At 39.7% G+C, this 18,113-nt stretch overlaps 1 protein-coding gene across 4 annotated transcripts in view; it reads right to left on the bottom strand.

Moving 5' to 3' along the window:
* Positions 1–18,113, bottom strand: part of LOC135490733 (uncharacterized) — a 146,719-nt gene that overhangs the window by 34,883 nt on the left and 93,723 nt on the right. For all 4 annotated transcript variants that reach the window (XM_064776146.1, XM_064776149.1, XM_064776147.1 and 1 more), the window contains one exon: positions 7,190–7,282. In XM_064776146.1, coding sequence (XP_064632216.1) covers positions 7,190–7,232 — 43 coding nt within the window. In that variant the 5' untranslated portion in view covers positions 7,233–7,282. The remainder of the gene's footprint in view (positions 1–7,189; positions 7,283–18,113) is intronic.

Here is an 18,113-nt window from a genome sequence, read left to right as displayed (position 1 = left end):
AGGCAATCAGTTCTGATTCAGTAGACTTATCTTATTACAGAGGGTACACCATGTTCACTACAGAAAACTCGATAGTCTAGCTACAAGTTCTTCATCTGCAGCAAACAAAGCCAGGCTGCGTTTTGATCCCAGATATACGCAGACGTAATCAATAAACCAAAAATACAACTAAGCGTTTGGTTTCAAACCGATTTGTCTGTAAATCATAGGCATTTGTTTAATTATAACGATTGTGAATTTAAACCTTAAGTGTTGGAACATCAACACAAATGAATAAGTCCTTATGAATCTGACTTTGATGGAATGTAACTCGTTAAGTTGGATCAGTAACAGAATCTCTTCGAGAGATATATTTTCTCATCATAACATGACTGAGCATGGGGCACGGAACAGGGAACCAAGCTGAGTTAAAAACCTGATGACTTCATTTTATACTACATTACGGCAGATGGATATGTAGCCATTTTCAAACTTCTCTTGAAAGGGAATCGAACACCTAGCGTCATGACAATCTTGACACATATCTTTCGTATTTAAATATTTAATGTGAGACAAGTTGAAATCGTGTCAGTCGTGTCGGCTGACTTGAAATCAATACTTGTAGGGCTGCATCGACCTTCCCAGTCGCTAATAATATAAATTAATTTCATTGACATTTCCATCGTTTCTTCTACATTTGTCGATACACCCCAAACACATTTAAACTTGATTTATCAACTCGTCAGTCAACTCTTACGGATGACATGTACCAATCACAAAAATGCTTGTCGTAAAAATCTCATGCCTTTTGAAGGGCGCTGTAAAATATAAGGTCAAAGTATTTGTAACATTAGACTGGACCGCTGATAGTAATCCCCAGTTTTTAGCTCCATGATGGTAAAGAATTTTGATATCCATGAAATCATTTTTATAGTAAAGGTGAGCGGATTATAAGGACCAGCAAGTACGAGATATTTATTGGACCAAACATAGTTAATATCGGTGCTTTAGGTTTCAAGCATGTACCCAAGTCTACTTTTTTTCACTAAATCTAAGTTGGTTGCAGAAATCTGCGTCCAGGGTGCCAAACCGAGTCATTTACACAAAATACTTTCCTAAAAACATCGCTGCCAGTATAGGTTAACAATTCCACCATAAGCTTAGAAAAATTGAAGGGGAGTATAGTCCTAAATATCATTGAGATTCTTTTAGAGTGTCACGATTCATCCCACGTAATCCGACATACCACAAAGATAAGACAGAAGATGTCAACAGCTTAAAAGGTCGATGATTTACGTCTTATGTTTTACTGAAGAGGGGATAAGCATTGATGTAGCAGGAGTGACTTTTTTAGGCCTGGAGGGAACATTAAAAACACTGCATTTCCTGTAAAAGCTTAAAATCGTATACGATTGCGCTGTGACGTGGTACTTTGATAAGACGACGGAATGTTCCACAAGTAGTTGTGATCACCATCATCGTGGAAGAACGTTCTAACTCGCCAAGGAGGCCTCTTCCGTTACTGGAACTGCATGTGACAGAAATAAGAACTCGTTGATAGCAAAAGGAACGCTCCCTTCATAACCATAACACCAGTCGACACCAGTCGGCTTAGTTACATCGATTTCGTAAGCTATATGACAGTGCAAACTGGTTCACACCAAATTGATATCAATCAAATATTGGTCATGACAGTTGCATTATGTTGTTGCCCGCGGCTCCCATCTAAATATCTAATCAGCTAATACAACAAGTATAAAATCTCTCTACCAAAACATCGCTTCAGAGAACAACATTTTCCAATTGTGACCGTCCTTCAACAAAAGAACCTGGCACAAGTTGAAACTATTAAGAGGATTGGAGACTTTACGTGGGAAGATGTGGGAAGTCGTAAAAAATAATATGTTTTTCAGTTTTATCCGAGGAAGGGGATCCAGGTTCAGTTAAGTTCAATTTCGCACATCAAGTACATGTAGAGGCCGCCTACCATTACCGTCTTCAACAGTCCGCCGGTCACGTTTTCACTTGGCACGGTGCAGACCGCGATAGCCGTAGTGACGATTACTGACTGGGCGATGATTTCTCCAATCCCGTGTCTCTCTTCCCGGGATTTAGAACTTGTCAAATCAGAAGGAGCCCAATTTCCATGCATATGGTATTTGCTATCTACGATTTCAATTATGCAAACGAAGACATATCAATCTACAACACGAAAAAAGTCAGCACAACCTTTCGCCAGAGTATGAATCTCGTTTGATTAGATTAGCACCATATATCGTAATGCAAGGGTGCTCTCCAATTGTATGGAGTCTAATTCAAGCGATGACAGTGATATAGCGCAAAGGTGATATTAAGCAGCCCCACTGCAAACTGATAGTGACATCCAGACGAAACATGTCTCGAGAGTGGCGATTATTCACATTGCAATTGCTGATCAAAACCGACACAGGTGCTATTAACGTTTTTTTAGACGATCACGAAGGTGAGCAGAATCAGAACTTGGCGTACTGTAGGACGCCGACATATACTACTGGTGTACGGCGTGATCAACTTCTACACCTCATTACAGCAACGGAACCGGGACCGGAATAGCAAATGATGCATTGTCAGACAACTAATCATTGCATCCAACCACTTGAAGTGGTAGCCGTCAATACTACATGAGACCCGGTTCAGTTCGAAAAAACCCAACTAGACGATGATTGCTGGAACCTGTCCCTCACTTCAAAAGTCCAGCTAAACGGAGGACATATACTTTGGTGCCGCCAATTTAATATGAAGCAGCTTCGTCGCAATGTATAATGCATTGTGATAACTGCAAAGCAGTACAGTACCGAAAAAAAATTCAGTACCGAAAAAAAGTTCAGTTCTTTTAGGAGTTGCTGAGCATGAAACCAAACACAAATTGGTTCTATTTCAAGCGGTTAAAGTCTCTAAGCAATGAGGCTATCTTCTACCCCAATAAAGGCGTCATAAATCCTCTTTGTTTGTCTATAAGTTCGAGAAAATTAAGCCGAGGCGCCCAAAAATGTCTCAAATTACAAAAATCCTTCTTTATTTATGTTATAATCAAGGCTCACACCCAGGATCTACCACCAAGAAGAAATTGCCATCATTTTAATGTTATTTGAAGCCATATTTCACGATAATGCACAACCTGAATCTCATGAACAGTTAATAACAGGGGAGCTTGGTATCGCCTAGTCGTTGTCATTTGATAAACTAGATATGCAAAGAATAGCAGCTATATGAAGGGATGGAACTGTTAAATTAAATGATTTCGCATGGCCAACACCTTTTTATTTGGCTTTTATGTTGTTGGTAATTTTCTTCTCCAAATTATGAAGTCATTAAAAAAGTCTAAACATGTCAAAGTGCAGGTCAAGTCAAGATCAAATACATTTTGTCAATGCAAGTCATTTTCTGCTGGACACTGATGCTTCAACGGAGTTTTCACGTGCTTTCATCTGTGGCTCACCTTTAATCGACGTGCACACGATATACTGTAGTGGTTTTTCACCTGATCTAGATAGAGGATGTGGTATTGTTCTTAACTGCCCTCAGCTCCAGATTCTATATTCGCCAAAATCAATATAATCAATTTGATATAGAACCTTGTACATAATAGAAACCATATCTAAAGGAAGAAGAACGTACTTCAAAAGTATAGCTCGAATACTGTTTCAATATCGCCTTGAGGACTCAATCAAAATGAATAACATTTCCAGTTTACATACATCGTTTCTGGAAACTGTGGCGGCTGATTAACATGAATTACCTAACATTGAGAGTATTAATGACAAGTTTAAGCTTATATCAAGTTTATAATAATGTTTTCAGATTTCCCAGGCAGTATTAAGACCGTCAGTCTAAGTGGATCAGCAACAGTAACCAGAGAACCCACACTGATGCGCTTTCCAACAACCCCGGGATATAGACATTCCTTAACCGACCAACAATGAAATTCCGCCATTTGATAAATGGTATACTTAGGCTCACCATAAGTTACAATCTGATTTCGGCGTAAATCACGTCAGGTTTCTTACACGCTCCATATCGTTATGCCATTCATCAAACAAAAATTACGTCAGTTGTGTGATGTGATTCGCAACAGTTGGTACAATTTCCTAATTGACCCTAAAAAGTCTCTCGGGAAGCATGCTCAAATGCTATAAATCAAGTTGATAAATAGAATTCAATATATTTGTGTCTCCAAATCGATTAGTAACCCTACGGAGGATGGAATCTGGGCTTTCTCTATGGCTTGTGAATTTATTGATGTGTGTTTTGTTCAAAAATGTACCTTTTTTGTAATTTAACCGCTTCATAAACTTTACATTTCAAAACATCGTTGATCTGACTGAAGTGAACTCACCCCAATATATCACTCCCCTACTACCTACGACGCCCAGCCGTAAAAGCGTTATCTCTTGTCCTTACCAACAGTGTTGGTCCAAGATGTCCTACTTCTCCTCACCCTACCTCAATCCATCCCATAAGTCATACCTTTTCTGCTGCCAATCCCCACAACGACTAACGTCCTGTCCTGTAAAGGTAATATCTAACTGCGGGCTGCGGCAGCCACAAAGGCATTTAAATAACAATTACACGGATTACTTCAATAAGCAAAACGAAGCTGAAATCAGTGCTGCTAATATCAGCCTCCAGGAACAACTTTGTTTAGTTACAGACATGTTTGTCAACATGTTGGTGACTGAAAGACTGGATGACAGTAATCAGTCACGTCTGCTTTGAGTGGAATGGTAACGCCACATCCAGACAGCGAAACCACGACAAACATGTACTTCTATCGACCAGTATTCACTTGTTATATGATTTTCTGTCAATGATATCGACCAGTTCAAATACATGTTCTGTAGCTCAAGGACTTTAAACTAAACAAAATTGCGCAGTCTTCTATAGTGCTATCATTTAATCCGCAATACCATTTTTTCTATAAAATTTTCAATTTCTGTTAATTTTGAAGATTGAAATATCGAATGTCTATACTTAAGCGGATATTTACATAAAAATCATTCAAGAATCTATATAAGTAATTCGATTTTCTTTTCCGTTTGAAAATCTATCAGCTCCACTAGGGCATCGAAGATCAGTAAGTGCTTGGATTAAATCTTTGATCGTGGTGCGAGACTTATCTAACATACAATTGCACTATGTGAGGGATAAAATAACCTTAGTATTGAGTTCCATCCAGACACTTCTAATGAAACTGATAATCGAGAAAAAGCTCATTTTATAGCGCCTACACGAAAATCGATGAAATAATAATGGTTACGTGTAAAAAAACAGTACCATCACTAAAATTCTTTCCTTTGATTATGTAAAAAAGCTCCTATTCCTTTTGTAGAGTATTGCTTTAGCTGAAGATATTCTCCTTGTGCTGTAATTACTTATATACAAAACAACTACATGTAGGGTCGTTGAGTTTTTCGGTTTGCTATTGGAAAACTCTGGTCACAAATTTGAAATATATGATCATAATGCAGCATGAATCACAGTGGCGACGGCCTCAATAATACGTCGGCAGAGCTAACTGACAGACTGATGGTGTAAAGAATCAGAAAAGAAAATATTTCAGAAATATCGGCGAATTCTGTCGAGGAATTAAGTAAAAAAAACCATAACACACAATCCGTAAAAGCTGTACCATGATATTGGGAAAAGTCACCACCTTTGATCTGAAGAATTTTTTTTGAATTTCATTATAGGTTACTATTAGTTTAACAGTGAGACGGAAATGTGACAAAATATATAGAGCGTGATACCTTGGAAAAAAACCACCAGAGCTTTGTTTCGTTCGTGGTGAAGGTAAGAAATAACCACCAAACAAGTTCCGTCGAACATGCTGAAGTCAAAGAGACGCGGGAACATAAGGCTGGAATTGACGCGAGTCGTCTTTTCTCTCAAGGTGCGCCGAGCATTCATGTTAAGACCATTTGTGGCAAATTCATTGACACTTTCTTCTCAGTTCTATCCCACCACTTCAGCACGACTGATCATGTTTTATCGCTCTCAGTTAAGCGATAGCCGAGAGGGACTTAGAACATAAGTCTACTGTAATGAAAAAATGACGTAACCAAAAATGATGTTACAAACACAATCTTGACCGTAAAATACTAAGAAGAAACGCTGACACATCTGAAGGCGTTCTCTTTCCTGCCGAGGCTTTCCAGCTGACGTATAACAGGAAACAGAGAAAATGTATGTTTTCGTTCTGTCAATCTCATGCCATTATTCCTTAGAGATCAACTGGGATAGGGCAAACTGCAAACTTCAACATAAAACAATGCACTTCTTATAACGTTTTCGAATAAGATTGTCTTCCAATAAGACAATACCAGGATATCGAATTACAAAACCTACTGGGAGTTCCATCTTGACAAATCCAGGGGGCAACGTACAAATATATTGTACTGTCGAACCAAATTCTTTGTAGCTGAAGTCCACCTCTTTCATACGGATATGCCGATTTCTACTTCGGAGATGCAAATGTTACGATGGCTTCCCCAGTATTAACATCAAACGCCCCCGCATGCCCTCGGAAGCTCGGTGTAGAAAGGTTGGGTGATTGTTCGCACTGAAGAGTAATACTCATTGGCAGCAAAAGAGGACTGCTTCGACAACACTCATATGCATGTAACCAAGATTTTACGAATAAGACAAAAGCTGTATGATATCTTCAAGATTCATCAGTCTTATATCCATATCAAAGCAAGATGAAATAACTTCTTGGCTGCGGCCTATACATCAGTGTTAGAGAAGACATCATCCAGGCTTAGGCTGCACCATAGACAACAAAGTAAACCATTCTCGCTGAAGATCTCCTCTTCTGGTAAGCCTACTGTACTTAGAGGAGGAGTGGACGAGGGTCAAAGCAATACAGTCTATTCGCCTGATTCTGAGCTTTGTATTTGATCCATTTACCTTGGCTCAAGTAATACCTCTGCCTGCAGCCGGGCACCTTGTAATACTATGCTGAAATACTGATCATACAGTTCAAGGATGTTCTGATAGTTTTATCAATCCAACAGGCTCGATATTCATGTTCTTTGAAACAAATCACGCGAACCTGGCTTCTGTTCCATGATATATAGTCCTCTTTAAGAGACATTCTTTAGGACACTCTGTGCTCCCTATGACATCGACTTTGAAAAAATACGACAATAAAGAGGATGGGGCTTAATCTCACCTGTCAGCCGTAGGGTAAGGAAGGCGACCAGTAGAGCGTACATGCCGTCCTCATTTGAGGCATATAATTCTTGTTCTCATTATCCTAGCATTCCTGAAAGATACAAAGGAGATAAGGTGAAAATATGGTTCCAAAAGAACAACAAGGGGATCCTGTGTGTATGACTTCTTTGGTATTATTGTTTTATGGATGGTTTTGTACACGGAAGGTACTAAGCCTGACAAGGAAGGAAAGGTTCAGTATGAAAACCTAGAGATGCTGTGCCCTGGAATAAAAATGTATCTATTACTTTATTTATAATGTAGACAGTATCTTGATAAGTTCACTCGGGCTGTTTTTGCAAAGGTTGAAGATGCATTAAAGAAATGAGAAGACAGTTTCTTTTCCCACAAGAAGTAGATACTTCAGTTGGCGAGGTAGTTCCATCTGACATCACAGGGGTGTAATCAGAATGGTAAAAGATAACTGAATATGGAGGATTATTTGTAAACAAACATTGAGCTCGGTAAACATATTTCAGTGGTGCCAGTGTACCATAAGAGCAGTGTATTTCAAAAGGTGGACTACTTTCGAAGTGTTCCAGGAATACTTGAGGAGGTACCGTTGGTGAATTCTGCACAATTAGTCAAATTTATTCACCGTGTAGATAGAAAAACTTGTAATTTTAGTAAGCCGGTGGTAATGCAGGAATGTGATCATCATTTTTTACGCTTCGCTCCGAATATACTCCATTAACTGCTGAGAGTATGCTTTATGAATACATTGGTATACGTGAAGCTTGTTTGAAGAGGAGGAGGGAATTCACATAAAACAGGTCTTCAGGTCCAAACATGACCACTGCACTAGCTCCTGATCCTGGTCCTCTCATTAACATCACCACCTGCTTATTGGGTGTTAAGCTGTTTCTAATGGCACTACCAGAGCTCATGCCAAATCCCCCTCAGGAAGCGAAATCAAGATTTGACCAGCAAATGGCTATAGCTGTACGTTTCGACACCTGCTCTACGTACTTCCGAATAGGATGAAATCCACTTAGAGATTTGTTTTTGCTCTCTATTATGCACAATAAGTTTTCAACGCGTAGTATTAGTTTTACATGTTGGACCAGTTGCCAATGCAAAAAATATTTTGCTCTATTCGAAGATATCTCATTTAGACTCAGGTGCAGTATTACGGATTGAGGGAAAGACACTGCAAAGAATGGCAAAAAGGTTAGCATCAACCAAGTTCCTAAGCGAATTGGTCTCTCAGGTGATACCTGGTGTATATTCGGTGAGATATAAAACCATCCAATTAGCACAATTTACAACTGATGCACCATCTAGCCACCAAACTAGATCTATTGATTTCGACTACTGTTCCATCGTGTACAGAATACCACTCCGCATCTGTAGAAAATTACACACCCTCTGTACTACATCTGTTACCACTCCCGAATAACATCCAAATAAACGTCAGGAATGTTAGATCGGTATTTTGAAGCAGTTAGGTGGACGAGTGGTTGGCATTACCTTTAATGATGAATGAAGAGGAAGCGGTTATCATGCCACCTTGGGGCGAAAATCAATTGCTTAGCTGTTCATTACAATTTTCATCAGTCGTGGTGGGTCTGGTCTCCTACTGGTTTGCGAATTGCAGAAACTCATCTCCTTCAACGCTTACATACTTTGCGAAACTGTTTGTTGCTTTGTGTCCTAATAAAAGCAGCTGTAATATTCTTCCGAGCTCTTCTAACAAGTGCCTCTGTGGGGTAGGGCCATAAAACTCTTCTGAGCTGAGGCAGTTTTGAGGCGTATCAGTTAATGCTAATATGACTATGAGTAACACGAATAATTAATGATCAGCGCAGTGTCCGAACATGGGACTGTTAGACTCTACCTGAAGGAACAGTAGGCCTACACTACCGTTCTCCCACGATACCCTCACATAAATGTAGATGAAATAACTGTCAATAGTTGCAAATATTGGGTTGCAACACCTGTAAGCTACAGCGTCTCATGTGGCAAAAACACCCGCCGTGGATTATCTTAGATTACAACACCCATTAGATGAATTTAGATTAACCTTTAGTACATCAATCATCATCACGCCTTAACCTTGCCAAAGGCTTCGACAAAAATTACCCCACCATCTAACATTTCATTCACTAATCTCAGCGAATAGAATTGAGTGCTTCAAGCCAGGAAGACCAATCAATGATGGTTAAGCAACAGTTGGAAGCTTTTCGAATTTTCCATGTTACGATCGCGAACTTAAGGAATTACGAGCTCGGATGTTTGACTCGTGAATGAATATCAACAGACTTCCTGCAATTTTTGTAAGGTCACCAAATTACCTTTCATATCGTATCGACCTGAATATGAGAAAATCAAGAAAGGCAGGAATGACCGTAGTATCAACAAAGGTTTATGTACCCAAAGTGAAATTTGTGATGACGGATCAAGATGCCCGGTAAAAGATGTGAAAATGACCTTTATTAGCTGAAGCATACACACCACTACATTTTGTTATTTGGACATTTGGTCCAGGGTACTGAACTTTTTTATAACGGATGATCTCTGACATGCCTTATCTGAAAACGTACACGTTATTTTTTTACAATCGGAGTATGATCATAAGAGCTTTCGAGAAAATTTACCACAGCACTGAGTTCGTGCACCATTTCTTCAGAGAAAAAAATCTCTGATTGTCGAAGGCCTATCAGGTTGAAGCTAATCGTGACTCCAAGGGTGACTTGGGGCTTCTGATTTCAAGAGGCGACTACATACCATCACAAAAGGTCACCCTTTGATAGAGTATACTGTATGATATCTCCTCGACACAATATTGTTTTTTCTAAAAAAGTTTGGATAACATACGTATAATTCAATTCCAGAAACGTGTAGTTAGAGTGCTGATTCTTTCTTTGGATCGCATTTATATGGGAGTCGTTGGTTACCTGCAGATGGAACACATTTAAAAGAAGGCTTGTCAGCGACTGTTTCTCTTTGAGGAAGACCCGGAGGAAGGTCATTCACGCATAGACTCAATGATATTTTGCCTGAATAATTCATTGTGTAGATCTTCTTCTGCAAATATTGTCAACAATACATTAGCAATTAATAGTAGGTTATGGAATGCAAATGTTTACACAAATTACACGGGAGATAAAGTGACATAAACCAGGCCAACCTACTCTAGACCGTTTGGGGTATTATGGTGTAAGAAGAAGCTGTGCGTGGCCACACGCCCTTCAAATGAACAAGTAGTTGGTCCGCATCTCCTCTCTTAGGCAAGCAAGCATTGTTCATGGTAAATCTTCACCAGATCACCAACACACAGATCGCAAATCGCTACCATGTTCAGCAAGAACGGATGAACCATTCTGTGCTGTGTTGTATCAAGGCAGGTACGTAACTGAAGCCTGAAGGTATTCCTTCTATTAGTGGTAAACAGACAAACGTTCCAAGAAACGTAAGAATAATTCAATAGAATTCCATTTGGTTCTTCCTAAGTGGTGTTTATACGCAGTACTGGTGATAATGTCAAGTCACTCAGGTACCATGGAGAGAGGTTCGTGCAGCTCAGAGATAGGAGGGTTTCGAATGCCCTCTAAAGGTCTATGAACGAATTAGAACGTAAGCGACACAGAGAACGAAAGCGACGTACAGGACTCAGTTAAGGAATTTTTTTCCACAGTCAAGGTTTTTCAGTGTCAATATTTCATGTCATTATGCATCTCCCGATTAATTACCTTAAAGGCCATATATCAAGGTTTGAAAACATGCTTGATACTCATGAAATATGTTGAGGGTTAAAAAAACAAGATCCCAGACATTAAAAAAATTCTAATAATAAAGTCATTATTTAGTTATTTCAATTTTCAATTTTAAACTATTTGAATTTCCCACCACACACAACTTTAGATTAGTTCCACATGTGGCCGCTAGGGATTTTTTGATGACGTAGATCAGGTCAGTCAGAACAAAGCAAGATGGCTTCCGCATACAGTTCAGAAAATGGCAAAAAACCTTGAGTTATGGCCTTTAAATTGGAATTGGTGAATTGTCGTCAATAATATACTGATAATAGGTTATTTATCATTTGTCTGCCACCTCAAATATTTCAGTCATCCCAAAAAAAGGTTGTCATTACTTTTTCTCCCACTGTCAAAGAAGCTTAAGGCCCATAATTAGCTTCATGGTTTCCTTACCACAATGGAAACCAAAGGATATTCGTTCGTGTCATATTAAATGCCATTCGAATAGTACACCAGGTAATCTGCTTGCTCTATTCTTATCTCTTGGGCAAAAGTTGAGAAAGTAAAAGAGGATGGATCATGGATGTATCACAGCTTCTGGGCATAATTGAGTCATTTATGCAGCCAGAGACTAAGTTGGGAATTAAATTGGCGAGTAAGGAGCAATATGAAAAAGTGTGGTTTTCATAGTAATCGTTTTGAACTTTCGAATAACCCCTTGATTCCCTAAACGAACGACTTACAATTATGCCAAAGAAACGTGGATTGAATGATCTGGTTACTTCGCCGTATTCTTTGGACCAGAAAACGGAGCAGGTTAACAAAACACCTTTTTTCACCGCAAAGTATCATTCTTGCAAGTTCACGCCGAGGAAGCGAAAGAGCATATTGCCAAGAATCATTCAGTGTGCGCGGTGGTTCTCATCACTGGCACGAGATCGGTTTCTCTAACATGTTGTTTAATACCTCGAGTTGTTGTTAGTGAGCCAGGTGGAATGAGGTAAACATTCATGCTACAATCCTCATATTACAGCAACAGAAATGCACCACATATCACAAAAATACTAAGAGAAAGCCTGTCGTAGGCTGACCTATCGTTTTGAAAAGCGTGACTACCCTACTCTTAGAGACAGGGCTATCATGCTATCAATTTCTAAATAACATGCCTTGTCTGTACTGATCATTGGCTGATCCACTCACGACTCAAGCATAATGATAGGGCAAAGACAGGGGACCCGGAAACAATCAACTGTGTGACACACTCGAGTCATGCTTGTCCGGCTCTCCTATCGCCATCGTCTCTCCGAAACAACCATCCCTCATCATTAGCCTTGTGTTACAGAAGAGATCACAACGGACACGTGGTTTCACTGGTAAGTTGTTCTCTTGAGGCATGATCGGCAAGGTGTCTGCACCATCATGTAGACTGCATCTGCGAAGTGATCGATGCGAGTTCATCCTTCGACAATAAAAGTCTCGGCCATGTCCACAGTAGCAGATGTTGAAAGATCACGGGCGGGATGAGAGGAAAGCACACCCAAGGGTATCCTTTGACGAGGGGTCTTCCTGCGTAAACTAGTGCAGATCAGATCTCAATAACCCTGGTAACCTGAACCGTGTATCACCCAGGGGGGGATCACGCTTCATGGGCTGACATGGCGGGTATACGTCTTGCGTATCGATCCGTTTGACTGGTCAAGTCGGGGGAACTGAGACCAGTGCTATCACCGTCACTACCAGGGATTGCTCAGTCGACCAAATTCTCTCGGCAGGGCATCGAGACGTATCATGACAGGCTTTCATCTATTGGCAATACGGCCGTCAATGGTAGTTTCATTGTCCACATCCAGTCATCTCATCACTGTCACTGGCTTAGCTGACTCCGTCAACCTTTTCCTTCGAATGACTTAGGCTCGCTGGGATTTCTGTAGATACCCACTGGACTGTCTGAGTCGCTAGGTCTACGTGCGAAATGGCATGTCAATTACAGTATTCTCCCTAGTCAGGGGGCTCTGTCAGTAGCAGTGATTGCCTCGAGGCCGAATGTCCTGCCCCAGGACACGGGAGTCCAACCTATCACCATATGAGACTATTTCATGCAGGCCATACAGACAAGCTCGTTCGACGACAGGTCTGTCCAGATACTAACTTGGTCTCTGTAGCCATAATAGTCTTCTTCTTCATCTTGCGGAGGACAATGTAAAACGTCGCACAAGTTGTTTGGATTTAGAGAACAGGATCGAAGAGAATCTAATGACATAACATCGTCACAGGCGGCACTATCCCTAAACGCCAGCAGAATAAAACATAGACATGCTACAGAGGTTTTGGGTTCCCGGTATTCAATCAAAGCTCAGGCTCTCTAAGCCATGTCAACGGAATGTTCGCTTGACCTTTACAGCAATAAAAACTTCCAGAAAACTATCCTAGATAAGGTACAATATCAGGCACTGTGTCTACCATAGCCTTCAATGATTTTGTCTTTCATAAAGTTGATGTTGCCATACCTAACAAACCGCTTCTAACTAATAACGACTCGCTATCATTAACAGCTACAAGTAGGTGATGTAGACATCTTCCCTGGAGCTATAGACAAAAGTCCACCTAATAAAACAGCAACTTGATAGATTAATGGCGAGAAGGTAGAGTCGGGTAGGCTGCACTCATGATCGATTGTGGATAGTGGCAAAGCTAGTGGAAGGGCTTTGTTAGACCCCTTGAGAATTAGGTCTACACGCATTTATGCCATTTACAGTTCATCATCCCAATGTCACTGCCAGTTACATGTTACTTTGACTCAGTGAGGCAAATTACCTCGATCTTTTTCTAAAAAGAAGAGGAAGTCGCCCAGCCGAGAGGAAAAAACTAGTTATTGATAATGGATTAGGTGAGTGGCTCTCGTCTCTAGAATACCATCTTACGAATTGTGTTTTGCCTGGTGTGACTACCCATGGTGTAGCATGTCAATATGAGAGTCATGTTAGCCACTCATGGCGCAGTTAGACTCAGGTCTTGCGCTAGAGGCAGAAAAGAGTGTCATGTGTGAGACACTTCATATGAAGCTAACCTGTAGCAGTTCGACGATAGAAGCATCACACGCATTCCTTTGTTTACTAGCAAAAGAGTTAATTTGCAGCGTGTAAACAACGTCAACCTGCTGAGGTGAGATCATATCAGTATAGTTACAAGCTGATACATTTCCCTCAAGGTTTCTCTTTATTAGCATTTAGAATAGTCTAGTGCCACAGGAGGATATAGTCAGAAATGAAGAATGATGCTGAAGAGCAAGCAAGTGAGGTAGCTGGGCCTCGATGACTATTTGATACCCGTCCAAGGAAAGACAAAGGGATACATGAAGCTATTTTTAGTGAAGCTACAGAGTGGATTTCACCACGTCGTAGTATAGACTACGGAGACTCAAATTGAAGGAAACGATGATGTTGACAGTTCTATTTTGTTAACTATGTTTAAGGCCAGATATCCAGCGTAAATCCGGCCCAAACTCTACCTGAAACAAACTTGAAACTAATGAAGTTCGCAGTTTCCAATTAACTTCTAGCACTGCTGCAGCTAAGAACAAATTGGAAATGCCTATGGGGCAATTACCCCCAGGATGAATAGAATACACATCCAACTAAACATGTACATATCCCAGCGATTTCAATTTGCATCTCATGGAAGTTCAGCTGTTTATTTAGTAAAACAAGAAATATAACTTACTACGATAAGCGTGATTAGAGAAGGCGATTCGAGAAGGTGTTCCGTACATTTATATTGACATCATTCTGATTACCACTTCAAATGCATTGATCCCGATAAAAAGTCAAAACCATCAGTCAAATTTATCGGTAGAACCTCAGAAGTAATTTACGTCCATATTATATTTCATTCTGTATTAACACCATAGAATGTATTTCATTAATTTCTTTAAATGTTTTTTTCGTTAAGGAAGAATGACACTGTAGCTGAATCGATTTCGTGGGGTCATGATCATTAAGGCTTATAATCAATAAGGCATGATCATCGCCTCCCTGAGGTGATTGGCGGGGTTGCTTGCTCACATTCGCGACTGAATTTTTTCCCTATTGGTGTGGGTTGGATGTGGATGTCGTCATGTTTGTGATATTGACCCGAGTGTGGGGCATGGGTGATGAAACTCAAAGCAACTGATGGAAGGAGAATATTAATCTTACTTTTGAAGTCTACTGCCCACAAAGATCATAGTCGACTATGAACATGAAACAACTGTGATTCCCTGAAAGTCTCACAAAGCTGCTGTACTCTACAGTAAATCGTGAAATTGATAAACTCTCTAATTAGGATACCATGGCACACGTATGTCCTAACTAACCACTGCTTGACTATCAATTAATTAATGATTTACCTTTTCATACTATTCTGATATTCCCTTAAAATCTAGCTTGTTCTTTGTGTCGAATATTTGCATTGTACTTTTGGCCAACCAGAGAAGCACGCTGGAACGTGTTACAGCATGATTCTATTGTAAACTGTTTGCTCTGTAATCCAAACAGCCTGGCTTCCGAGACTGCTAACAGTCCGATCAGTACAAGAACTCTAGCCTGCAAACAGTTTTTTACTTCACTGGCTTTTAGTTTCACCAAGCTTAGGAACGCCATGCTGATATAGTAACAAAAAATCATTAAACGTACACAGGAGCATCTCAACTTTACCGAGTTTCACTTCATATTATCTTTTTTTCACGTAAATTCACTCATTATAGAAGGCTTTGACAAGAATACTTTCAGCATCAAAGCTTGGTGACAAATACTTCCATCAAGCTTTTCAGAGCCATACCAGGATTCCCTGTTTAATTTAATAGTGTGGATATTGATATGATTGTGGACCAATTCTCAGCATATTTATAAAGCACACATATACAAACAGATAAATATCGTCGATTCGAAAAGAACAGGAAGATAAATTTATAAAATGCCTCAAGGTTTGATCATCCTAAGACTGTTTTCAAAAGCCAAGAAGTGGATTTATTGGTTACGATTTATGATAACTAGGATATTTGGCCTCAGGGTTTTAATAATCAATATTATTCAGTATCAACTCCATTAAACATTTCAAATATCAATTGAAAAGTACCATATATTCGTATCAGGTTTCAATTCATGATTAAAATATAATGCGAAATGTAAAAGCCTTGGGTAGGGTTAAACCATCACCTCATTGACAATGAGGCTTTGAAAATGCTGTGTCGGTGACACATCAGCAATTGCCATGATGAAAAACATAGGAAAAACGCAACACCATTGGTTAGATTGAAATGTGCATTTACGTGACTGCGGTCAAGTGTTTATTTTTCGTTTTATATATCGATTATGTGAATGACACTGTGACCTTTTTTTATCTTGTCCTGAAGCTCAAACATTCACAACACGTTCTGATTATGCGTTATTATGCCTTTGCTTCAAATGACCTTCACTACAATAAAATAATCGAATTCCTGTCTTCAAGTTTGAAAATATCAGCCAAGTAAACCCACGGGGTCTGAATCAGGGCTTGTCAAACGCCCACTGTGTATTGATGAAGTTGCAGATTTCAATAGTGCATGAGCCTATAGAAAACTATCGAAATATCAATAAAAATTGTTTGAGGTTTCAACATATTACAAGTTTTCAGCACTATTCATTCTGAATGTGACTGCTCACAGCAAACCGTGTAACAGAAATGATAGAAGTTTGCGTGCATCCAAACGGCAAGAAAGCAAAAAAACCCTTAACACATTAAGTCAACATATCGGCGGTTTAAAACACCTTCATCCATATCAAAATCCGAATGAATAAGATTAAGTTTCTTCATGTGAATTTTGATAGCCAGCGTATACAAGTAGGAAGGAGAAATGGAAGGCTGTTGTTCAAATAATGTAAGTACTAGCACCTTGGGTCTCGTCTTTGTGCAGGTAATACCTTTTTATTTGAGGCTATGGATACCAACCTCTCCCTGATAACATACACTTGGAACGTTGCTCTCGATCTCTTTGAGAAGTCGTAAGGGTTGCAACAACAAGAAGCACAGTTACTGCTGTACATGAAGCCGAATCAGTTATCGCAACAATCTCGACAAACATAAGGGTGAAGAAGTGTCCTCAGTTCAAATACGAACTGTCTTGATGGTAAATATTTGCGATCGATCCATCAGTTAGGAAAATCGGGTGATGGCTGACAGCAGCAGGTTATTTTACTTGGGCAAGGGCGATATAAGTTTTAGTACAAAAATACTATTCAATTGTACAAACTGGTATAATACAGTACCTGTGCAACAAAAACCATTAGCGAAATAGGAGAAAGGTGTTTGGGACAAACTAAACACGTCTCTGAACCAATGTTATAAATAATAGAGGCTTGCACTGGACAGTTACAATGGCGAAATGAAAAAAAAAGTTCGGAATAATGAGAAGAAGTCTGCGATGACAGGTTTTGCCCTTTGAGTCTTCATGTGACAGTGCAAACGATACTAGTTTTTACGACTAGGTGACAGAAAATCTATCACGATATGATACGGGTAGCTGACTGAAATGTGACGATCCCTTCTCGAATCTTCCATGAATGGCTTTGAGAGAGAGATCACTGCCACATCAACTGCAGCCAATGTTGGTTTGAAGTAAACCAAAGCGTTGGTCGTCTTCGGCACCAAGCATACGCCAAGATGAGACTTGACCACATTGAATTTTTTTTTCTAGAATAGGATATATGTTCCATTGTTATTGTTACAGACTGTAGTCTGCATGCAACTCAGCCCAACAGCAATGATCAGCAAAACCACCAAATAATTACACGCGATTTGTGCCCAGTTTTGCCTTTAAAAAGCTCTTCAAACAAATCTATGGCATCCAGAAAAAAATGAGTTTGAGCACGAATTAGATACAAAGAATGAAAGATAACAGGTCATCTATAACTTAACCTCCAACTTCGATGGCATTGGATGACGAAAAATTAGTTTGACAGTCTAACCTTAAGAAACAGAATTCAGAGTAGACCCCACTGGTCGATAAAGTGTTATTGTAATTAGCCTCAGAAAAACGTAAAACAGCAGTAAGCAGGGCCATTCGCGCCCTGCTGCGTCAAAACTAAAAAACCGATAGTGAAACCTGGGAAGCCAGATTCCTCGAATATCCTTTCTTAATGACATTGTTAATGGTTTTGCAAGCATCGTAAT

The sequence above is a fragment of the Lineus longissimus genome, chromosome 7, assembly GCF_910592395.1.
Source record: "Lineus longissimus chromosome 7, tnLinLong1.2, whole genome shotgun sequence".
Lineage (NCBI taxonomy): Eukaryota > Metazoa > Nemertea > Pilidiophora > Heteronemertea > Lineidae > Lineus > Lineus longissimus.
This window is presented reverse-complemented; position numbering and strand designations above follow the sequence as displayed.